Genomic DNA, 18,617 nt, shown 5'->3' with positions numbered 1-18,617 from the left:
TGGGAGGTAAAATGGACAAAGGAAAAGAATCATCATATTATACTGCGACAAGTATTTGACCTTTAACTGGAACACAGACAGCGGAACAGTGCCACCTTTTGGTGAGTAATAAATCAACTTATGACCCCATGTGGATGCCAAGCAAATGTTAAGTTAGGTCTCTTTCATGATCTCGCAAAACAGACAAGAACGTTTAAACTAACATAATGAAATAAACCACTTTGAATAGATCCCTTAGCTTTAGGGGTGAGCTAATGCAGTCAAGAAAATTACAGCAGATGCTTTTGACTCCAAAATAACGTCCTATCATTTATAAATATAATTGATCAGCCTTATTCGGGTTGACTGTACAGTATTAAAACTCATGCTGCCATGATACCTCACACCTCTTCATCAGTCATGGATGCCACCACCTGTGTGAGACAAACGTGATCGCTATGTCAACAGAACTCAACTAGAATGCTCCCATATTAACAGATCCTGCAATCACCTTAGCAAATACATTTTTATATGCAGTTTTTTATTACCTCAATAAATGAGAGACTATATTGAATATTTGAGTTTTTAATTATTCATCTGCCACACTATTTAAATTAATTAGTGTAGGCTAAATTTAATTGAAAATTTGCAGAAAGACCTTAAAAAATGATACAGCATCCAAAAATACCACTTTTCCTTATACATACATACATATAAACACAAAATATTGATGTTAATGTCCACATTATATGAGTGGTGCTAGAATGAAAGAAGCAGATAATTAATTGAAAAACAACTGCTTAAAGTCTAATGACGATCCAAACCTGTATGATTTCAATTTCAACTGTAGAACACAAAGTGTCATATAGCTTCTGAAAACTTGTAATACATTTGTATGCGTCATGTGCAATATAAAAAAGATGGTTGTTTACACATAGTTACAGATTTATTTACAACCTTATCCACACAAACCCTTTTGAAATGGTTCTTTGTGTTAGAGTTCAGAGCTGTTTTCTTTTTCAAATTTCTAACTGACAAAAATCACCTCATTTTTGTTTTTCTGGAGCTCAACCATCCAACTACACAGAGTCTCAACACACTCTCAACGGAAACATAATTGCTTTTACTTAAATGAAAGAGACTAATTGTAATTCTAAACTCATTTGTCTCATTTGAGAACTTCACCTTTTGAGCTCCACAGAGGGAAGAACATCATATGGGTTTGGAGCAACATGAATTGATGACAGAATTGTCATATTGTGAACCATTTTATTTTTAAGTATGTTGACCAGGTTTAATCTACCACCCAGATTCAAGATTTGAATGAATATGAGTGATCTGGTGTCAGCTGCTGGAGGCCCATCAAAGGCTGTCAGATCAGAGCAGGAGCTTACAGCCATTTGAACTGAAGGTTTTCCACTGGGAGAACGATAAGAACCCAGCTTTGTATCTTCTCATCTCAGGGTCAGTTTTAACAGGTTCCCTCCAAGCCAGGAGCAGCAGCTGAAGCAGCAAATGAGGTAGTTTCAGCCTGGCTACGCACGTCACCTACCTGACAGAATTCTTTTTGACAGTGAAGAGTTTGTGCCGTTTTACTGAGCGATGCAAAATTATAACAGCGACAGCACATTTTAAACTTAAAAGAAGAGAGAATTTAAGATTGAGTGAAATTTTGCGATTCCTCTTTTAGTTTTTTCCCCCCCCAGAAATCCCTAATGCAATTGAAAACCGCAAAGTAAAGGATCATGCTGTGCCTGATAATAAGAACAAGGAAAAAGTGATATATATTCCAGGCACATGTCTGCAAAGTCTGCATTCCCTGGCTCATTAACCAGTGCACTTGTGTCACATTTAAAATCATTACTTATTATTTCTTCCTAATCCTGAAGATCAGTTAACGTTGTAATTCTGAATGTATTTCAATTTCTGGTAAATTCCTCTGGAATGCGGTAGCCTTACTGATTGTGATCCCAAAAAAGTAGTTCACAAAAGTGAAAACAGAACATAAATTGGGGCCTTTTTAATGTAAAAAAAAATTATCTTACCTTTTTCTCTGAATCTTTCATTCTTCTGCAATCGTTTGATTGTTGCTGATGCTCTCGTAGACTCTTCTCCCCGAACAGCTTCTTTGCCCACTCATCCTTCCGTGCATGGAGTCGGTGAGGCTGTGTGGCGATCTCGCCTGCAGCACGGTAGCGGTCGGCTGGAATCTTACTCATGGGTGGTGGCAGGGTGCTACAGTTAGCACTGGACCATCCGTCTGTGGACTCTGCATAAGACTCCTGATCACTGCTGTGTCCCTGACGCCAGTCTCTCCGGACGTGAACTGGCAGCCAGCGGTGGCCTGATGCTCCTGTCACCTTCTTGCCATGGGCGGAATAGTGGGAACGTGAAGGAAGGCCTGACACATCCAGCCGTGAGGAGGAGTTTAGATGCCTGCTAGAAAGCAAAGGTGGGTCTCCGTGGGAATGTGGATGGGGCAGAGGGTGATCTACAAACTGGTCAGAACGGTAGCCATTACGATGCGAGACTGGCGGCGGCGATGGAAGACCTCCTAGGACACTTTGGCTACGAGGTCCTGGTGGGTTTTCCCATAGTCCTGTGGGAACATGTCGACTAGGGTTTGCTCCCAAGTCAACCAAGAGGACTCGGTTGCTCTTCTCCTCTGGCAGGAAGTTGCCGATGCCACTGTCACTGTTGCTGCTTGTGCTGTTGTTCTGCTGAGCATCTAGATCACCATCGAGGAAAGCTCGAGCTCGCATACCCTCTATTGATTCTCCCATATCACGGTAGAGTACGGACACAAACTGTAGAAGCGGCTGGGAAGTCGGTGGGAACTCCAAGCAGCCACCAGTGTCTGGGTCTGGTGTGCAGTCGAAGCCAAAGCGTCGGGCTACACCTTGGTGGATCTTATGATGACAGAGTTCCGGGTCTACAATAAACACATGACAAGACGTACGCAAGCCTTGCTCCTCTTCACCAAGTCTATTTATGGCATGTGCATTTGTGGCTTGCATTGTGACAAGGCCAAAGAAGCGGCGGTCATCTGGACAAACAGCGCTGAATGCTAACTTTTCTGCAGGGTAAGTAGCTAGAACAGCGCCTCGATCGTTGCACAGCTGTACACAATCATGCATGACTTTGAGCAGGACCAACGAGTGTACTTTTTGTTCTGCGCGCAGACGCCGCATACAGCCACGAATGGCCTGCAGGCTGTCACTTTCCAAATTGGCACTTGTTGAAGCTAATTCAATAGATCCCAAGTATCCCACAACCATCCCAACATTGAGTATACCCGCAGAGTCTGCATTTTGCAACAGGGCAAATTCATCTTGCTGTTCAAACACATCAACAAACACAGAGTCATCATTGAGCACTTTGGCCATCTCCTCTTCAGTGAGCGTGTTGGGATCACTCTGTCGGGGGCCGGCATTGCCGTATGAGAAATCTGGCTCTGAGAGAGCTCTTGTTTTAGAAGCAGAGGCACAAGCTACTGCTTTCTCCGAGCTGCTGGATGAGTGGCTGGAATTTTCAAAGATCATGTTAAAGATTCCACCAGATTGCATTTCCGCTACAACACGTTCTGCACGGTTTATGCCTAGTGTCTTCGAGTCCATCTTTGGCCGCAACCAGTGGCTCTTGTGGTCATGGAACCCCAATTCTTCATCACTTGAACATGAATCTAGATGTGCATTGTTATTACTGCCTTCAGCAATGACCAAATATAAGACACCCGTGCAGCGGCCAATCAGCTTGACAACATCCTCGTGAGATGCTTTGGACACATTAATATCGTTCACACTCAGTATTTGATCTCCGGAGCAAAGTCCCACATAGTCAGCCGGACTACCTTTCAGGATGCAATTTAGCACACACGGAGACTGACCAGATAGTGTAAAGCCATAGCCTGTTCTTCCCCGCGCAACCTCCACCTCTCTTATGCGTGCAGATGGCTGGGCATTCACACGCCTCCTGCCTTGCTCTGATTGTCGGAACATCCTTCGTTCAGGCCCTGTTTTACTCTCTTTTGACAAGGGCTCACAAAAGCAGAGATAGCGTGTTTAGTGATATCATCCTTCCAGCTCCAGATCCCCAGTCTAAGGCACTAACGTGGTGCATGCCTGAATATTCATACAACACCTTCACAAAGGAGAGAGGGAAAATGTCATTAATTAATTAACAAATTAATAATCATTTTAAGAGAAAATGATATGGAAACTGTAAAAATGTAAATGGGCATCAGACAGGGATCATACATTATTCTAAATTCATAAATAAAAATGACACAAAACAAACTTTTCATATACATCTGCATTGATATGTATGGGTCAATGACAAGACTCTTATTTTTTATATATATACACATTAAAAATGTATACCAAAAGTGTATGAGTTCACATTTTTCAACAGGTTTTCAATCATTTATTAATTTATTTAGTATAGCTATAAATCGGAAATGTCCAGGTGGTGTAACTGATAAACAAATAAATGCATATGGCCATCTGGCACTGACCCACATAACGTAATGTTACATATAATGTATATCAAATATAACCATATAGAAATTACAATATGCTAACTAAATAAAAAAATGCAAGACTTACTAGACATTTGCAAGTGTATATATTCAATGTTTATTTTAAATGTTGGTGAAAAGTGGCGTGGAGCATTTTATAATAATAAATATGAAACTGATAGCATAGAGAACTGATAGGATACATAAACTCACAAATGCAATAGTGTTTGTAATCGATATATTTTCCGTATTTTCCAACAAACTTTCTAGATGTTAAAGATGAGAAGCAGACTCATCCACTCTTGCTAACGGTCCCGCCTTCTTTTTCCCCATTGTTGGAATGCCCACGCGTCAACATGTGTAACCATGACAATGGACTGTCTCTAGATATTGCTCATCGCTCATTGGTTTCCATGGCTGTCAATCATCTCCGCAACGACCCAAGCCCAGTTTGACGGAAACTCGCCAACTGACCACAAAAGTTATGCTACAGGTGTCAAAATCAACACGAGCGAAAAACGATAGGAAAATAAAACACTACTGTGCACGTATTAACAATTTACCTACTACGTTTCAGATCAATTTAATATCGGTAGGGAGAGCTGCCTCGGTATTGGTTTTCGCGAGGAACAGCTGGGCAGTGAGTAACATCTAACGGTATTGAATTATCGGCATCAATAGCCAGATACTGACAACGTATTTTGAAACAAAACTCGTTATAAGCTATAAAACGATAACCCCGTATAGATATGCATGCGGTTACATCACAGTATAGTTTACCTGCAATGTATGAAAGTTTTAATATCCGCAGAAAGTACAAGAAATTCCCATGGCTACATTGCTAACATTAGCCGCCACTTCCCAGAAACTTTCCTGTGAGGAAGAAATGAAAATTTCGTTGCATTTCAGTACAGATGATACGGAGTTAAAGATTATAGTTATATATTAGACAATTAAGTGTTCTTACTTGTGACGGATGTGTCCCAACCATGACATGGTAACCTTAGTGCTGCATGAGGAGTAAACAAAAGGAGAGGGCAGCTGGTGTGTGGACAGCAGAAGCAGGAGGAGGAAACTACATCTCAGTTTTTTCTTTTCTTTTTTTAAGGACAGCACCGGCATAGGGGTTTTCCATTAGGGCTATATTTCAGTTTATCCTCAGTGTTCTATAGATTTGGTGTTTAAGAGTAATTTGAATGGCATAAAGTTAAATATCCTGCCAAGTTCACACTAGAACAGTTTAAAGTATTTTAATAAGACTAGAAATTGACAGATTTTTCCATCCCAGGTTTTTCCATAACACATACAACATAGAATTATCAAGATTATTAGTAGTAATTAATTTAGTTAATAATTAACAGCTGCTGCTGTTGTCCTGACAAACATAAATTTAAAATTTAATTTCACACACACATAAGCCCTGGAGAAAGTTAATAACCTGCACTTTTCAGAGGATATAAATCCAAAAACATCTAAATCCATTATCGAGCACATCATAAAACATCCTACTTTGGAGCAGAAAATGTTCAAAGCTTAGGAGTAAATGTGTGTGTGTGTGTGTGTGTGTGTATATATATATATATATATATATATATATATATAAAATACACACACAACATTTAAAAAGAATAATGATAAAAAGAAGTAATCACAATATTTCAGGGCTCTTCGACTACTTTTAAGGGCCATATTACCTGAAGGACAATTTTAATTAGCAAATCTTGGGTTTTATTTGAAGTCTAACGTGCATATCAAATACCCAACTGTCATTTTACAAAATAATGATAATAAATTAGTTTTCTCTCCCATTATTGACAGGCTGAATTTAGCTTCTGAGTCACTGGTTAAGGTGCCCCACAATATCTGATAAACAAGGAAAAATTGCAATTAATGGAATGGAACATTCTACATCTTTTATTCATTTCTGTATTATAGCATTTTCATGATTTATGACGTTAAAACAACCCCCCATTTTAAATAAATACATACATTTTTTGTAGTTTGCGTAAGTGAGCTTAATAAATAACAAAGGGAATAGGTTTTTTTTAAAAATCCAATAGAAAAGCTCTGGTGCTTGACCATCATGGCATCTTACTGTGATATCTATGGGACATGTTTTAACTAAAAACTACAAATCTGAATTTGCTAGAAAAGAACAATAGATAATGCAAGGCGAGTGGTTTAAAAATTATTCCCATCTGAGGTGCATTGAACCAATCAGGATTCTCCCCTCTCTTTTGTAAATGAAGAGTATAAACTAAAGAGGATAAAAGGTATTTTATCGTGTGATATTTAGGAAATTGCGATAGGCGCAGTGGTAACATTAATTTTGCAGTAGCTATGTCATGTTTGGTCCAACCACATTGGTGGTCTTTGTGAAAGACATTCAACTTATTCCAGCTGTACGTGACCCCAACGCATCTTATTAAGCCCAATAAGACTTGAGATTAAAAGATATGCAATCAGAGTCATTAAAGAAGTGTTTCAAGGGAAATAGTATGTAGATCTAATATTTTGATTGGCTCTATATTTTGTAGGTCTACAAGGAATCCTGTAGGCATGGGGCAATATTTATGCTTGATGAATCTGACAATACATTTCAGGGATCTAAGGCTTTTCATGGAGCAGTTAACTGCTGTGCATATTCTGCTTCACTAAGACAAAGTAAACCTCTGATCAAAATAAACCGATATATAATAGACATAACCAGCTAATTGTCTCAATTGAAGCAGATTAACAAGCGTGCCACTAGTCATGTTATTGGTTTGATTCGTCTGCATTGGTAATTACGGTACTGCAATTTCCATGTAGACTGATCCGACTAACAATAACAAGTCACCCCGTTTCAAAAGTTGATGTCATCACATAAAATACTGACTCAATACTGAAAGTGGACCAAAGTATGCTTCAAGTTAATAGACATCATCAGCTTCTCAAATAGACTTATATTTAAATAGAAGGTTTCTAACGCCACCCAAGATGGATAAACATTTTTTTTTTGTTAGTCTCTCAAAAATGAAAGGCTGAGTAACAACTGTCTTTCTCTTTAAACCATCTCATGTCCACCATTAGATGTTGTCATGCACCACAGTTTATTCATTTAATCACAAATAGTATTTCTTTTACACAAATTGTACACTGATGTAAACACTCCATAGATTAAAATACATACTTCCAAGTCATTTCACTAGATCAATAATCATATCTTACGTCCTGAGCTTTTAAAAGAAATTTAACAAATAACTAAAGATGTGTTTCAAGGGACACAGTATGTAGATTTGAGCTGCAATTTTCATATACATAAACCATAGTCTAAAAACGTATCTATGCTAATTGTAATGGCTATTTCAAACAAACTGTGTCCATACAAAGGGACTTTAGAGATTCACATTTGTGATCTGGTTTCTCTCAGTCTTTAAAAAAAAAAAAAAAATCAACATAAAAACAACAAATATAGACAACAAATTTTTAAGAGGAAAAATAAACTCTGTTCCAGGCAATTCACCCCTCTTTCTCAGTAAGTCAAACACATTTTACATTTAAATATACACAAAAATCTTATCATACCAATAGTCGCAACCACTTCCACATTAGAGGGGATATACAAATTCGATTTACAATCTGTTTTCGCTTCAAGTGCTAGCAAAGCAATGCATCACCCATGCAAAAGGAATGCTTTTAAACCGAAGGAGTTGCGAGTGTATGAAAACGAGCGCCTTTTTTTTCCCATACAGGAGAGTATGGACCGTTGGAGAAGAGGGTAGAGACAGGGATCATATAAAATATCCAGATGTACTGATTTTAGTAAGTGAATTGGTGTGGCTAAATTCTAGGTCTGTGGACTAAAAGATCTGATCTTGGATCTGCTAAATTCCAGAAGTGCAGGAGATATTTTAATAGCGTTTCCATCATGTTTGTAAGAACATTCACTACAATATGTTCTTAAGTCAGTTTGTTTAAAGCAGAATATCCTCTATATTAGAATATTACATTCCTAATGATGGAAACACATCGTCAGTTTTGACCCCAGAACTGATAACCTTGGCTTCCAGCCTCACAGTTTTGCCACAGTCACATTCTTTGATACTAGATGAAGAGCATTTATACATAATATGGATTAGTCAAGCCTGCATCCATATAGACTTTGAGACGTTAAGTGACATATAGTGAAACCAGTAAAATATTCTTATGGTAGCACTACTTTTTTTGATTAGATTCTGGTTTGCCTCATCCTTGCTTGGAGCGGTCCCACTGTCTCTAATAACTATGAACTATTTGGGGTAATGTCCTCTGACAGTTTCATATCAACCGTCCATACATCCAATTAGAGATAATTGTTTGTTGTTGCAATGCATCCTGGTATGTAACGTTCTGATAAGTGTGATTTCTTCCGCTCGAGTACTATTAACCAACTTTTTGATGCCTAATTTGTAATGGAGATCCTAATGATACAATATTGTTTTCTGTATTATATTGACGTGTCATGGTGAATGCTCTGCAAACAGCACAGTAATTGGTAATACGGACTACCAGGTGAAGCCACCATCTCAAAGACCGACTGGAAGGCTCTGCGGTCTAACTCTTCATCAATCTGGTGTCGGTAGAAATCCATAGCTACCAGACAAAAGAGGCTAATGTCCACTGTGTCAGACTTCCCCATTCGACTGATGACATGAGGCAGGCTAAAGAGAAGGGAGATGTTAAGGAAAACAAAAATGAAGACAAAAAGGAAAGAATGGAATATGAAGTGTGCTGTCACCAAATCAAGGGGTGCAATAACTGCCCCAACTGAAAATCATGTGTGTTTAAGGATACAGGGCAGAGATCCACTGACTGGTCGAGGCACTGACAAAGAAACAAGACAAGCTCCACATTGCCATGGCGACAGGCGTCCTCTGTGTGAAGTTTGACAGCGAGAGTAGCACCCAGTCACGTACCATAGAGGACTGCCCAGTTGCATGAAGAGTCTGAAATACCTGTATCAAGAAATACATGCACTTATATGATCATACTACTTGTTTAAAAAGTGACTTCAAGGGATAGTTAGAAAAGAATGTACAATGAAAGCCAATGGCATCCAAAACAACACTGTATAGTATTCATTTCATTGTGTTTACTAATATGTAAAAAAAAAATCTAAATATCATGTGTTCAGTTGAAGAAAAAAACTGGTTTAAAACAACATGAGGGTGCGTAAATGATGACAGAATTCTAGTATGACTAAAGATGCGATCTCATTTACTGATGTTCAGTGTATTTTCATGGGCAAAATCCATTTTGCTTAAGGGGGAAAAACTTTTTGTTCATGCGGAATCTCCATGTTGACTAACAGAAAGCTGCTTCGTTTGAGAGTGACTATTATGTGAGCTGTATTTCAAATAATCACCTAGACCACTGACCTTTTTTGCCTATGAAAATTTGACTGAAATTTTGCTAATTTGACCTCACACTAAGAATCAAAAGCATTTAAAGCTGCAGTAGGTAACTTTTGTAAAAATATATTTTTTACATATTTGTTAAACCTGTCATTATGTCCTGACAGTAGAGACAGATAATCTGTGAAAAAATCAAGCTCCTCTGGCTCCTCCCAGTGGTCCTATTGCCATTTGTAGAAAATACATCGCTCCTGGTAAGAAAACAACCAATCAGAGCTGCGGTCCGTAACTTGGTTTGTGTTCAAAATGTAGAAAAATTTATATAATAAGCGAGTACACCATGAATTCATTTTCCAAACAGTGTTTTTAGCTTGTCCTGAATCACTGGGGTACACCTATGATAAGTGTTTATATTCAGACTATTTTAGATTGCTTCGGGGGTAGCGCGGCGGAGTAACCCAGTACCTTTGTGATTCTTCATAGACATAAACAGAGAGTAGTAGTTCCGGCTACGATGTTCTTCCGCAAGACGCAAGCAGTTCTGTTTATTAACCGCTAGAGCGTCAAAAGTTACCGACTGCAGCTTTAAGATCACAGTGCACCTAAAGCATTACACAAGATATCAAAAAAATAATAATTATTGGCGCTCCAAAAAGTGGCACTTGCCTTGTATACCACTGTAGCCATGAATTGCGGATAAGGCTGCTGATTGGACAGGAACTCCCCAATGACTTTGTTCATGACGTCCTGCAGTGGGAAAAAGTCATCCAGGAACTGAGGAAGGATCCGGGCTACCACACGCGCCTCACTCGGGAAGCCTTTGCGAATCCTGTGGCAAGAGTTTTCCACAGACGAATCAGTACAATACAAAAATGGTTTTAGCTAAGACAAGTTTCTTCAAAAAAGACAGATACCTGTCAAACAGGACGGATACGCGCTCCATTGCGACAATGACCGACTCGCTGTCAGGAGCTGTGGGGTCTGCATCAGCAGGACGCCCAGGACTTCCCTTCTCCTTCCCTGTTGGGAAACATTACGGCAACCAGTAAGAGAAAACGTTAAATAATGGATCCATTCAGAATAAACTAGATTTCTATACATCCCGACTAAAGAAAATATCAACATTCAAATGTAAATTTGAATGTTAATCTTATTATCTTGTATTTTCACTTCAAAATTAAAGAACCTTTCGCACAAGACACTTTCTTGCTGAATTCGTACTGAGGACTCTATGCTGCTATGTGCTCTGTTAGTAGGGTGAGCATCTAAAGTGATTCTGTTCTTATAGCTGTTGGGAGTTAGTAGGGTGGGTAAGTATTAAAGATGAAGCTGAAATGTGTCCTGCCTTCCTCTCCAGCCACACCTGTGTACATGCAGGTGAGCATGAGACCCAGGGCAGCCATGGCACGGTGTGGGCTGGGCATGTTCACACGCTCAACGCTCAGCTTGACTAGCGTCTCGGTGTCCACACGCGACAACTGCTCAGACAGAAGCAACCGCTCCAGACCTCGCAGAATGCAGTGGTAGATGATGGATGGTGTGGCCTCCTCACTAGCAGACAGCATCATACAGCACAACTGGAAATGTAGGGAAGGTTCAATAGGAGATAGAGAGAGTGACATACAGAGTGTCCAAGGAAAATAAAATAAAATAAATGTAGCTTAGAACATGTTAAGTTCTTAAAAGTACATTCTCTTTATATTCCAACTGATTTTGGAAAACATTTTACCTTACAACACCAATTCCAAGAGGAGTTTAAATTTAAAGGGATAGTTGACCCGCAAATTAAACCACACAGTTGTGGGTAGCCATTGACTTTCATAGTATTTTTCCCCCTACACTATCAAAGTCAATGATTACCAGCAACTGTCTGATAACCAACATTCTTCAAAATATTTTATTTTGTGTGAAGAAATACTAGTTGGATACACCTTGAGGATAAATAAATTATGACAGAATTAAACATTTTGGGTGAACTATCCCTTTAATGAAATGCTTGTGGTATGTTGTAGCCATCAAGTAAAATGTGAAAATATATTTTCCTTAAACTTTGAATACATGTTTTTATTACTTTCAAAAACCTTTTAAAACGTCCATTTTTCAATTTTTTTTTTTAAATATTAAAATTGATTAAATCAGAAATATAATTAACATTTTAGGAAAATCATGCCACGTAACATTTTTCAACCTGAATATACCTTGCCTTGCCAGAGAAAGGTCAAATTATAGTATAATTTCTTGTTTTGTTGTTTCTGCACGTTTTTTCAGCCACATGGCTTTGTTGGTTGCACCACTTAATAAAACATTTTTGTTTTCTCTAAATAATAAAAGATTATTCAAAACTAGAATCATTTTTTGAATTCATATATTTATAGATATGACAAAAAAAAAACGCATCATGTCATTGATCCAGAAACCAACGAATTGACGTCCAGATTTTCTGCTATTTATGAGACAATGTTTCCCTGCAATTGACAGAAAGTTCTGTCTTTCTGTGTTTTCACTGTTGTTGTGAGTCGCTATTATATATCTTCTGAAAGATGTGTGTGTTTGTAGTCTTATCAAAAATGTGATTTTCTTGTTTGTTTTTTGTAGTTTTTTATGAAACTTACTCATATTCAAGGGTTAATAAAACCAGAATGCAAGAAGCTTGAATAATTTTTTTTTTTGTTTAAAAGCAGAGGCTCTGTTCTTTGTTTTGATATATTACATATTCAGATATTCATACAACAAAATACTGTGGGGACCAAGTTTTGTGAAAATGATCAAAAATGCTGGCGGTGGTTGGCAACTAAAAAAAAAAAATAAAAAAATAAAAAACATTGACGAAGATAGAGTTAATATTTTAAAACTATTTTCAAAATTGTTTCACCTGAATGATCCCGGCATTGAACTCGGACCCTACATCCAGGGGGTAGTTCTCCATCATGTAGAAGGCCACCGCGCACATCACCAACACATGCTGTTGGTTGTGTAGATTCACACATCTGATTGAGACACACAAAGAGTGTTGGTCATAAACACGCTCATCTATTTTCAGTGAGGCTATCTGATGCTAATTCTAGCCCTGGTCTTTAATGAGGGGTCTCAGATCTCAGTAAGACACCCTACATTACAGCTAATGAGGAGCTGATGACCATGCAGCGTGCAGGCGTGTGTTGTGATTGCCAGTTTGAACCTATGTTTGAGTCTCCCAGCATGCCACAGAGACTTTGGCATTAGCTTTGACGGCATGGGGCATAACCTCTTAAGAGAGATGCTAACAGTGTGTAGTCTTTCATCCAATGCAGGACGCAAGCCGTTAACCTCTCATCCCATATTCTATTAAATAAACAGCAAATATTAAGAGTTAGTCTAACCAATCTAATGATCGGTGTGTGGAGTAAGGGTTAAAGCTCAAGGCTGGCAATAGGACGATTGTTGATTCAATCCCAGCAACGACAAAGTGTGTGTATGTATTCAGGTTGTAGTGTTACTCACTGTGCTATAGCTTTAAGGTTAGAGAGCAGGTATTCACTGACGGTGGGTATAAGCTGGCGTGCCGTATCGTCCAGTAGGTCGCACTCCAGCACGTACAGAACTCCGTGAAGAGCGCCAATTCGACTGGGCAGATGAGTGCTGCGCAAGGTGCTCTCCAACAGACGGCACACAGGCTCTGCAATGGCTTTATCCTGACACAAGTACATTAGTCCCGACTGTTAAATAGCTGTATTTGCATTTATTTATATAGCTGTAGGCATCAGTGCATATACATGCTCACCATGCCAAGCACTGCGGCTGCTTTGCAGATAGCTGGCACGAGGTACTGGTTGAGAATCTCATCTTCTGGTGGATGGACCTTCTGCAGCTCAGTCAGAGTGGAGAACATCATATCAAACTGATTCCTCTCAGTGAAGAGATCAGACACTGCCAGCAGCTTGAAGACATAGACAGACAAAGAAATTATGTGTGTGTTAACTGTACAGGAAGAAACCTTGAATGTTTACACTCCTATGACACACTGTTCAGACTCTCAAATGTTTATTTACTGTGCTAGGAAGCAAAAGTTGAAACATGTCAACTGAATCAATAAACAAACACACAGTACGACTAGTACAGCCTGATTCATGAACAGATTACTCCTGTGACCTAGTTCTTATAAAGAATGATAAAACAACTCACAAACTCACAAGTTATCGGTCTGAATCAGCCTCAATAAAGTTAATGATGTTCTTGATGAAACGGAGTGGTTACTGAATTTACATCTGAATCACTTCAGTTATTGTCTGGTTTGAAATGAGGCAAGAACTGTTTTGTAACATTTGCTTCGTGACAAAGCAGAGCAAAATATCATTTCAGGTAAACATTATTCCTACTAAATTTTAATGAAAACATCAAATCATTACCGTATTTTCCGGACTATAAGTCGCACTTTTTTTCATAGTTTGGCTGGTCCTGCGACTTATAGTCAGGTGCCACTTATTTATCAAAATTAATTTGACATGAACCGAGAGAAATGAACCAAGAGAAAACATTACCATCTACAGCCGCCAGAGGGCGTTCTATGCTGCTCAGTGCTCCTGTGGTCTACCACTGAAAACATAGAGCGCCCTCTCGTGGCTGTAGATGGTAATGTTTTCTCTTGGTGCTTGGTTCTAAATAAATGCTACTTATAGTCCAGAGCGACTTATATATGTTTTTTTCCTCATCATGACGTATTTTTGGATTGATGCGACTTATACTCAGGTGCGACTTATAGTCCGAAAAATATGGTAATTACATTTTTTAAATATTAAGCACAAAGCATGTCAGTTTCACCGCTATACGTCACTTCAAAGTTACCAAAATCACACTCTTTGTGTGAATTTAAATTTTTTTATTTAATTGATTTTAAATGTTCCTTTTGTGTTCATTTCGTTAAATGCAGTAAGTGGCACTACATCCAGATTTCTTTTCTCAGTTGTTGATTTTGCAGAAAATTGGTAGGTATTTCGTAACAACAGCTGTTTTATACAGATCATGCCTTTTTCAGTATGGCCAAAAACCCCACCACTTAACTTTTTATTGAAAAATACTGATATACATTTTTAGCTATGTCATCCAGCCCTACTATACAGCATCAGAAAGCTGATGAAATGCTAAGCATAGACTCACCGATCTGACCACCTCACTGAGGAGTACAACAGGAGTCTTCTTGCTACTGGGGCTGCCAGGGAGGATCCACTGACTGTAGAGCTCCAGAAGGAACTGAGAGCAGGAATGGATGTCAACCCCTGCACGGTGCTTCCTGGACAGGACGAGAAGAAAGACGTCTGGGGGATGCTGGTTTCTAAGAGCTGTTCTGCTAGTAACTTTGTAAAAGTCTGACCTGGAGTTGATCGGCGATATTGGTGGGGAGGCAGGTGCTGGGGCATCTGCCTCATCTTCCTCATCCTCACCCCACTCCTCCTCCCTTAGAGGGGTGATGTTATTTCCCAACCACACGGAGTGAATTGACACCTACATAGATTACAGGATTGATATTTTAGGTAAGAATGTGCCTGATGCCAAATACCTTATTCAGAAAGACATGGATAATAGTGTCAAAGCGATTAAGCAATTCTACAGAATAATAGAACAAATATTTGGCATACTCCTCGTGTATGGTGGATAACAAGTTAGCTACAGCAACTTCTAAAATTAATACGCAATAATAAGTGTTTGAAGTGTAAACTCTAAATGAAATAAGCGTGAATCAAACATGCAGATAAATGTTAATATAATAAAGGTTTGTAGAGTAGAAAATTTACTAACTTGACCCAGTTTGTAGTCCATGTTGCCCATCTCCCTCTCGGTGTTAATCTGCAGCAGGAGTTTCTCATGGCTGATGAGGGTGCCTGCACATAAACACATACACACGAAGGTCAAGAATACAACAAGAGACTGGACACATATAGAGCAAGAGGAGCTTTCGGCTGAGCACTGACCTGCCGTTGAGGATGATAAGGATGGCACGGGGTCCCAGGCATGATAGGGGAAGTGTGTGGCGAGGTTGTCTCTCTTTGACACCATGGCCTGAATCTCACGCTCAACCATTCCTCTAATCACAGTGAGCTTGCGACCAAACCTACAAAACACACACAAACGTATGATCCCCATCTAAACCTAGAGGCCCAGCACATGAATCAAACAGATGTGTACATACCTGGTGTCCAGAGCTTTAAGGATTTTGTTGCGGGGTTGCTGTTCAGGGCAGCTGACGGCTGGATTTCCTGCTGTGGGCAGAGTCATTGCACTCAGCACCAGAGAGGTGATGGCCTGAACCGCCAGTACATTGATCTGAGTCCTCTCCATATCCTCCTGTGACACAAACAGACACGTCTTATCTATTCTAAAAGACCTGGAGAGTGTTTATATTTTTGGTAGAAGTTGAATGATTTACCTCTTGCTGGGTTTCCTCTTCTTGGTCCATCGTGATTGGCTGAGTGACCAGCACTCCCAACAGAGTGGCCCACGTCTCCTCAAACTGTGTCCGACTGCTCCAGCCTGCAAAGAGACCACATGAACAACTCAAGCTGTTTAATAATCATATACTTTACATAAGACTATACATGAAGTCTGTCTGATTTTATATATAGAGAGAGGGGGGGGGGGGATTCAGTAAGATTTTTTTTAATGTGTTTTAATGCATCCTTGCTGAACAAAATGAATTTCTAAATAATGAAGAAAAAAAATAAAGAAATCTTACCCCAAACTTTTGAACTATAGTGTATACTCAACTTAAGTAATTTGAAATAGTAGCTTACCTATTTAAGGTAATATTTAAATGATCTTATGCCTCCACATAAGTGTATACATCATCTGAACGCTGAATAAATAAACTTTCCATTGATCTATGATTTGCTAGGATTGGACAATATTGGGCAGAGATACAACTATTTGAAAATCTGGAATCTGAGTTTGCAAAAAAAATCTAAATCCTGAGAAAACCACCTTCAAAGTTCTATTGCTACAAATATACCCAAGCGACTTCAGACTAGTTCTGTGCTCCAGGGTCACATTTATGTCTGTAATATCTGTAAATATTTTAATTGTATTCATTTTTGTGGTATGTAATGTATAAGATTCTGTAAGATCTCATAAAATTACTACTTTTTTAAAGAGACACTTTTTTAAAAAAGAGAAACGAGTCTTTCATACCCAGAGTGTTAATGCGGTAGAGGAACTCTCTGAAGACGTCTTTCTCCTGCAGGAACTCTACAGGGATCTCTGGCAATGCTGTGCCAAATTCTCCACTCGGCCTGGGGGACCAGCCCAGCTTCCAGACCTGTTACATCAAACAAACAAACAAACACTTTCATATGCTTCTAAACACCCATAAACACAATGAATGCATAAACCTTCATTCTCTCTCACCAGTGATGGGATTCGTGTGTAGCTGTTCACAATGGGCAGCCTGGCGAGGCTGATGATGACATTCCGTAGAGTAGGTGTAAGGAACGCTGGAATGTTCTTGTTTCTATGGTGACCCAGAGCCAGCACACTCTGCAGACCTTCAACCAGCTCGGCCATGATCTCACAACACCGCCATTCAAGTTGTTCTAAAACAACAACAACAACAGTGACATTAACGCTTGTTGTTGTAGTCATCATGGATCAGTGTGTAACATATGTGTTGACTTACTATATGCAGAGTCCACCTGGTCTTCTGACTGCTCTGTTTTCCGCTCCGGCCTCAGAAGCTGGTCACCAGGACCAACAGCGACTACATAACACACACGACATCATACTCAGAAAATGAATATGAATTGTGATTGCACTTTTATAAGGTTAATAAGGTTTATAAGGTTTTGCAACACACACCTGCGTGGATGAGGAGCTGTATACAGTGGACGATGGAGCAGGTGTGTGTGAGGTAGGTGTGTGAGGCGAAGTGTGTCCACACCGCCGGCTGCTGGAGAGCCAGACACAGACACGCCAGACTCATTTGCATGTCCACACTCAGAGGCAGCTGATCCTGCAGCAAACGCCAAACCACCACCTACAGATACAGAAAGAGAAACATGCGCTGAGTGGCTTTTATTACTATAGGACGTTACGTTACTATGTCATACACTGAAACGCCACTCTCTAGTGAACGCACATATGACAGTTAGTGGAAGCTAGAGATTATGGTTTATGTAGTTTTAAATATGCATATTTTTCTTACACAAATGCATCACTTTGCTTTAGAAGGCCTTTATTAACCCCCCCCGGGAGCCGTGTGGAGTACTTTTTATGATGGATGGATGCACTTTTGTGGGATTCAAAATCTTAACCCCAATTCAATGCCATTATGAAGCTTGAAAGAGCCAAGACATTTTTAAATATAACTCTGATTGTATTTGTCTAAAACGGGGTGATGGGTGAGTAAATCATGGGGTAATTTTCATTTTTGGTTGAACTATCCCTTTAATCAAACTGTCTGTCTGTGGATTTTAAACCGCAAAAAGACTGATAGTTCAATATTACGTCTGCAAGTTCTGCACATCTCTGTGTGAAGATATGGAGCCTGTTGTCTACCACACACATACTCAAGTGTCATCTCACTATTTAAAGACACTTCACATGAATTTCATCTCCAGAACTGTGCTGAGAGTTCACTTCAAGTCATTTGATAAAACTGTCGTCAGATACTTTCAATAATAGTAAATAATAAAAACAATAAAAGCAATAATAATAATAATAAACATGATTAAACACTATTTAAGGAATATCAAATGTTTGTGCTTCTGAAAATAAATAATTAA

At 39.1% G+C, this 18,617-nt stretch overlaps 2 protein-coding genes across 7 annotated transcripts in view; both read right to left on the bottom strand.

Annotated features, from left to right (window-relative positions):
* Positions 1–5,704, bottom strand: part of LOC113075304 (regulator of G-protein signaling 12-like) — a 37,801-nt gene extending 32,097 nt beyond the window's left edge. Inside the window, exons 1-3 of one of the 4 annotated variants that reach the window (XM_026248098.1) lie at positions 5,463–5,700; positions 5,276–5,368; positions 2,025–4,119 (exon numbers count right to left, since the gene is read on the bottom strand). In XM_026248098.1, coding sequence (XP_026103883.1) covers positions 2,025–3,977 — 1,953 coding nt within the window. In that variant the 5' untranslated portion in view covers positions 3,978–4,119; positions 5,276–5,368; positions 5,463–5,700. Of the gene's footprint in view, positions 1–2,024; positions 4,120–4,708; positions 4,782–5,275; positions 5,369–5,462 lie in introns of those variants that run through there. The other 3 variants (XM_026248216.1, XM_026248035.1, XM_026248166.1) reach the window with 3 other exon arrangements.
* Positions 5,705–7,568: 1,864 nt separating this feature from the next.
* LOC113075089 (huntingtin-like) overlaps positions 7,569–18,617 on the bottom strand; it is a 38,556-nt gene continuing 27,507 nt past the window's right edge. For 2 of the 3 annotated variants that reach the window (XM_026247852.1, XM_026247931.1), the window contains 18 exons: positions 17,692–17,869; positions 17,513–17,593; positions 17,245–17,429; positions 17,029–17,155; positions 16,271–16,374; positions 16,034–16,188; positions 15,816–15,955; positions 15,643–15,725; positions 15,218–15,348; positions 15,004–15,136; positions 13,631–13,786; positions 13,351–13,541; positions 12,743–12,857; positions 11,216–11,447; positions 10,785–10,890; positions 10,537–10,699; positions 9,311–9,471; positions 7,569–9,177 (listed from right to left, as the gene is read on the bottom strand). In XM_026247852.1, coding sequence (XP_026103637.1) covers positions 8,964–9,177; positions 9,311–9,471; positions 10,537–10,699; positions 10,785–10,890; positions 11,216–11,447; positions 12,743–12,857; positions 13,351–13,541; positions 13,631–13,786; positions 15,004–15,136; positions 15,218–15,348; positions 15,643–15,725; positions 15,816–15,955; positions 16,034–16,188; positions 16,271–16,374; positions 17,029–17,155; positions 17,245–17,429; positions 17,513–17,593; positions 17,692–17,869 — 2,655 coding nt within the window. In that variant the 3' untranslated portion in view covers positions 7,569–8,963. The remainder of the gene's footprint in view (positions 9,178–9,310; positions 9,472–10,536; positions 10,700–10,784; positions 10,891–11,215; positions 11,448–12,742; positions 12,858–13,350; positions 13,542–13,630; positions 13,787–15,003; positions 15,137–15,217; positions 15,349–15,642; positions 15,726–15,815; positions 15,956–16,033; positions 16,189–16,270; positions 16,375–17,028; positions 17,156–17,244; positions 17,430–17,512; positions 17,594–17,691; positions 17,870–18,617) is intronic. The other variant, XM_026247871.1, reaches the window with a different exon arrangement.

Source organism: Carassius auratus, chromosome 1 (assembly GCF_003368295.1).
Source record: "Carassius auratus strain Wakin chromosome 1, ASM336829v1, whole genome shotgun sequence".
Classification (NCBI taxonomy): domain Eukaryota; kingdom Metazoa; phylum Chordata; class Actinopteri; order Cypriniformes; family Cyprinidae; genus Carassius; species Carassius auratus.
This window is presented reverse-complemented; position numbering and strand designations above follow the sequence as displayed.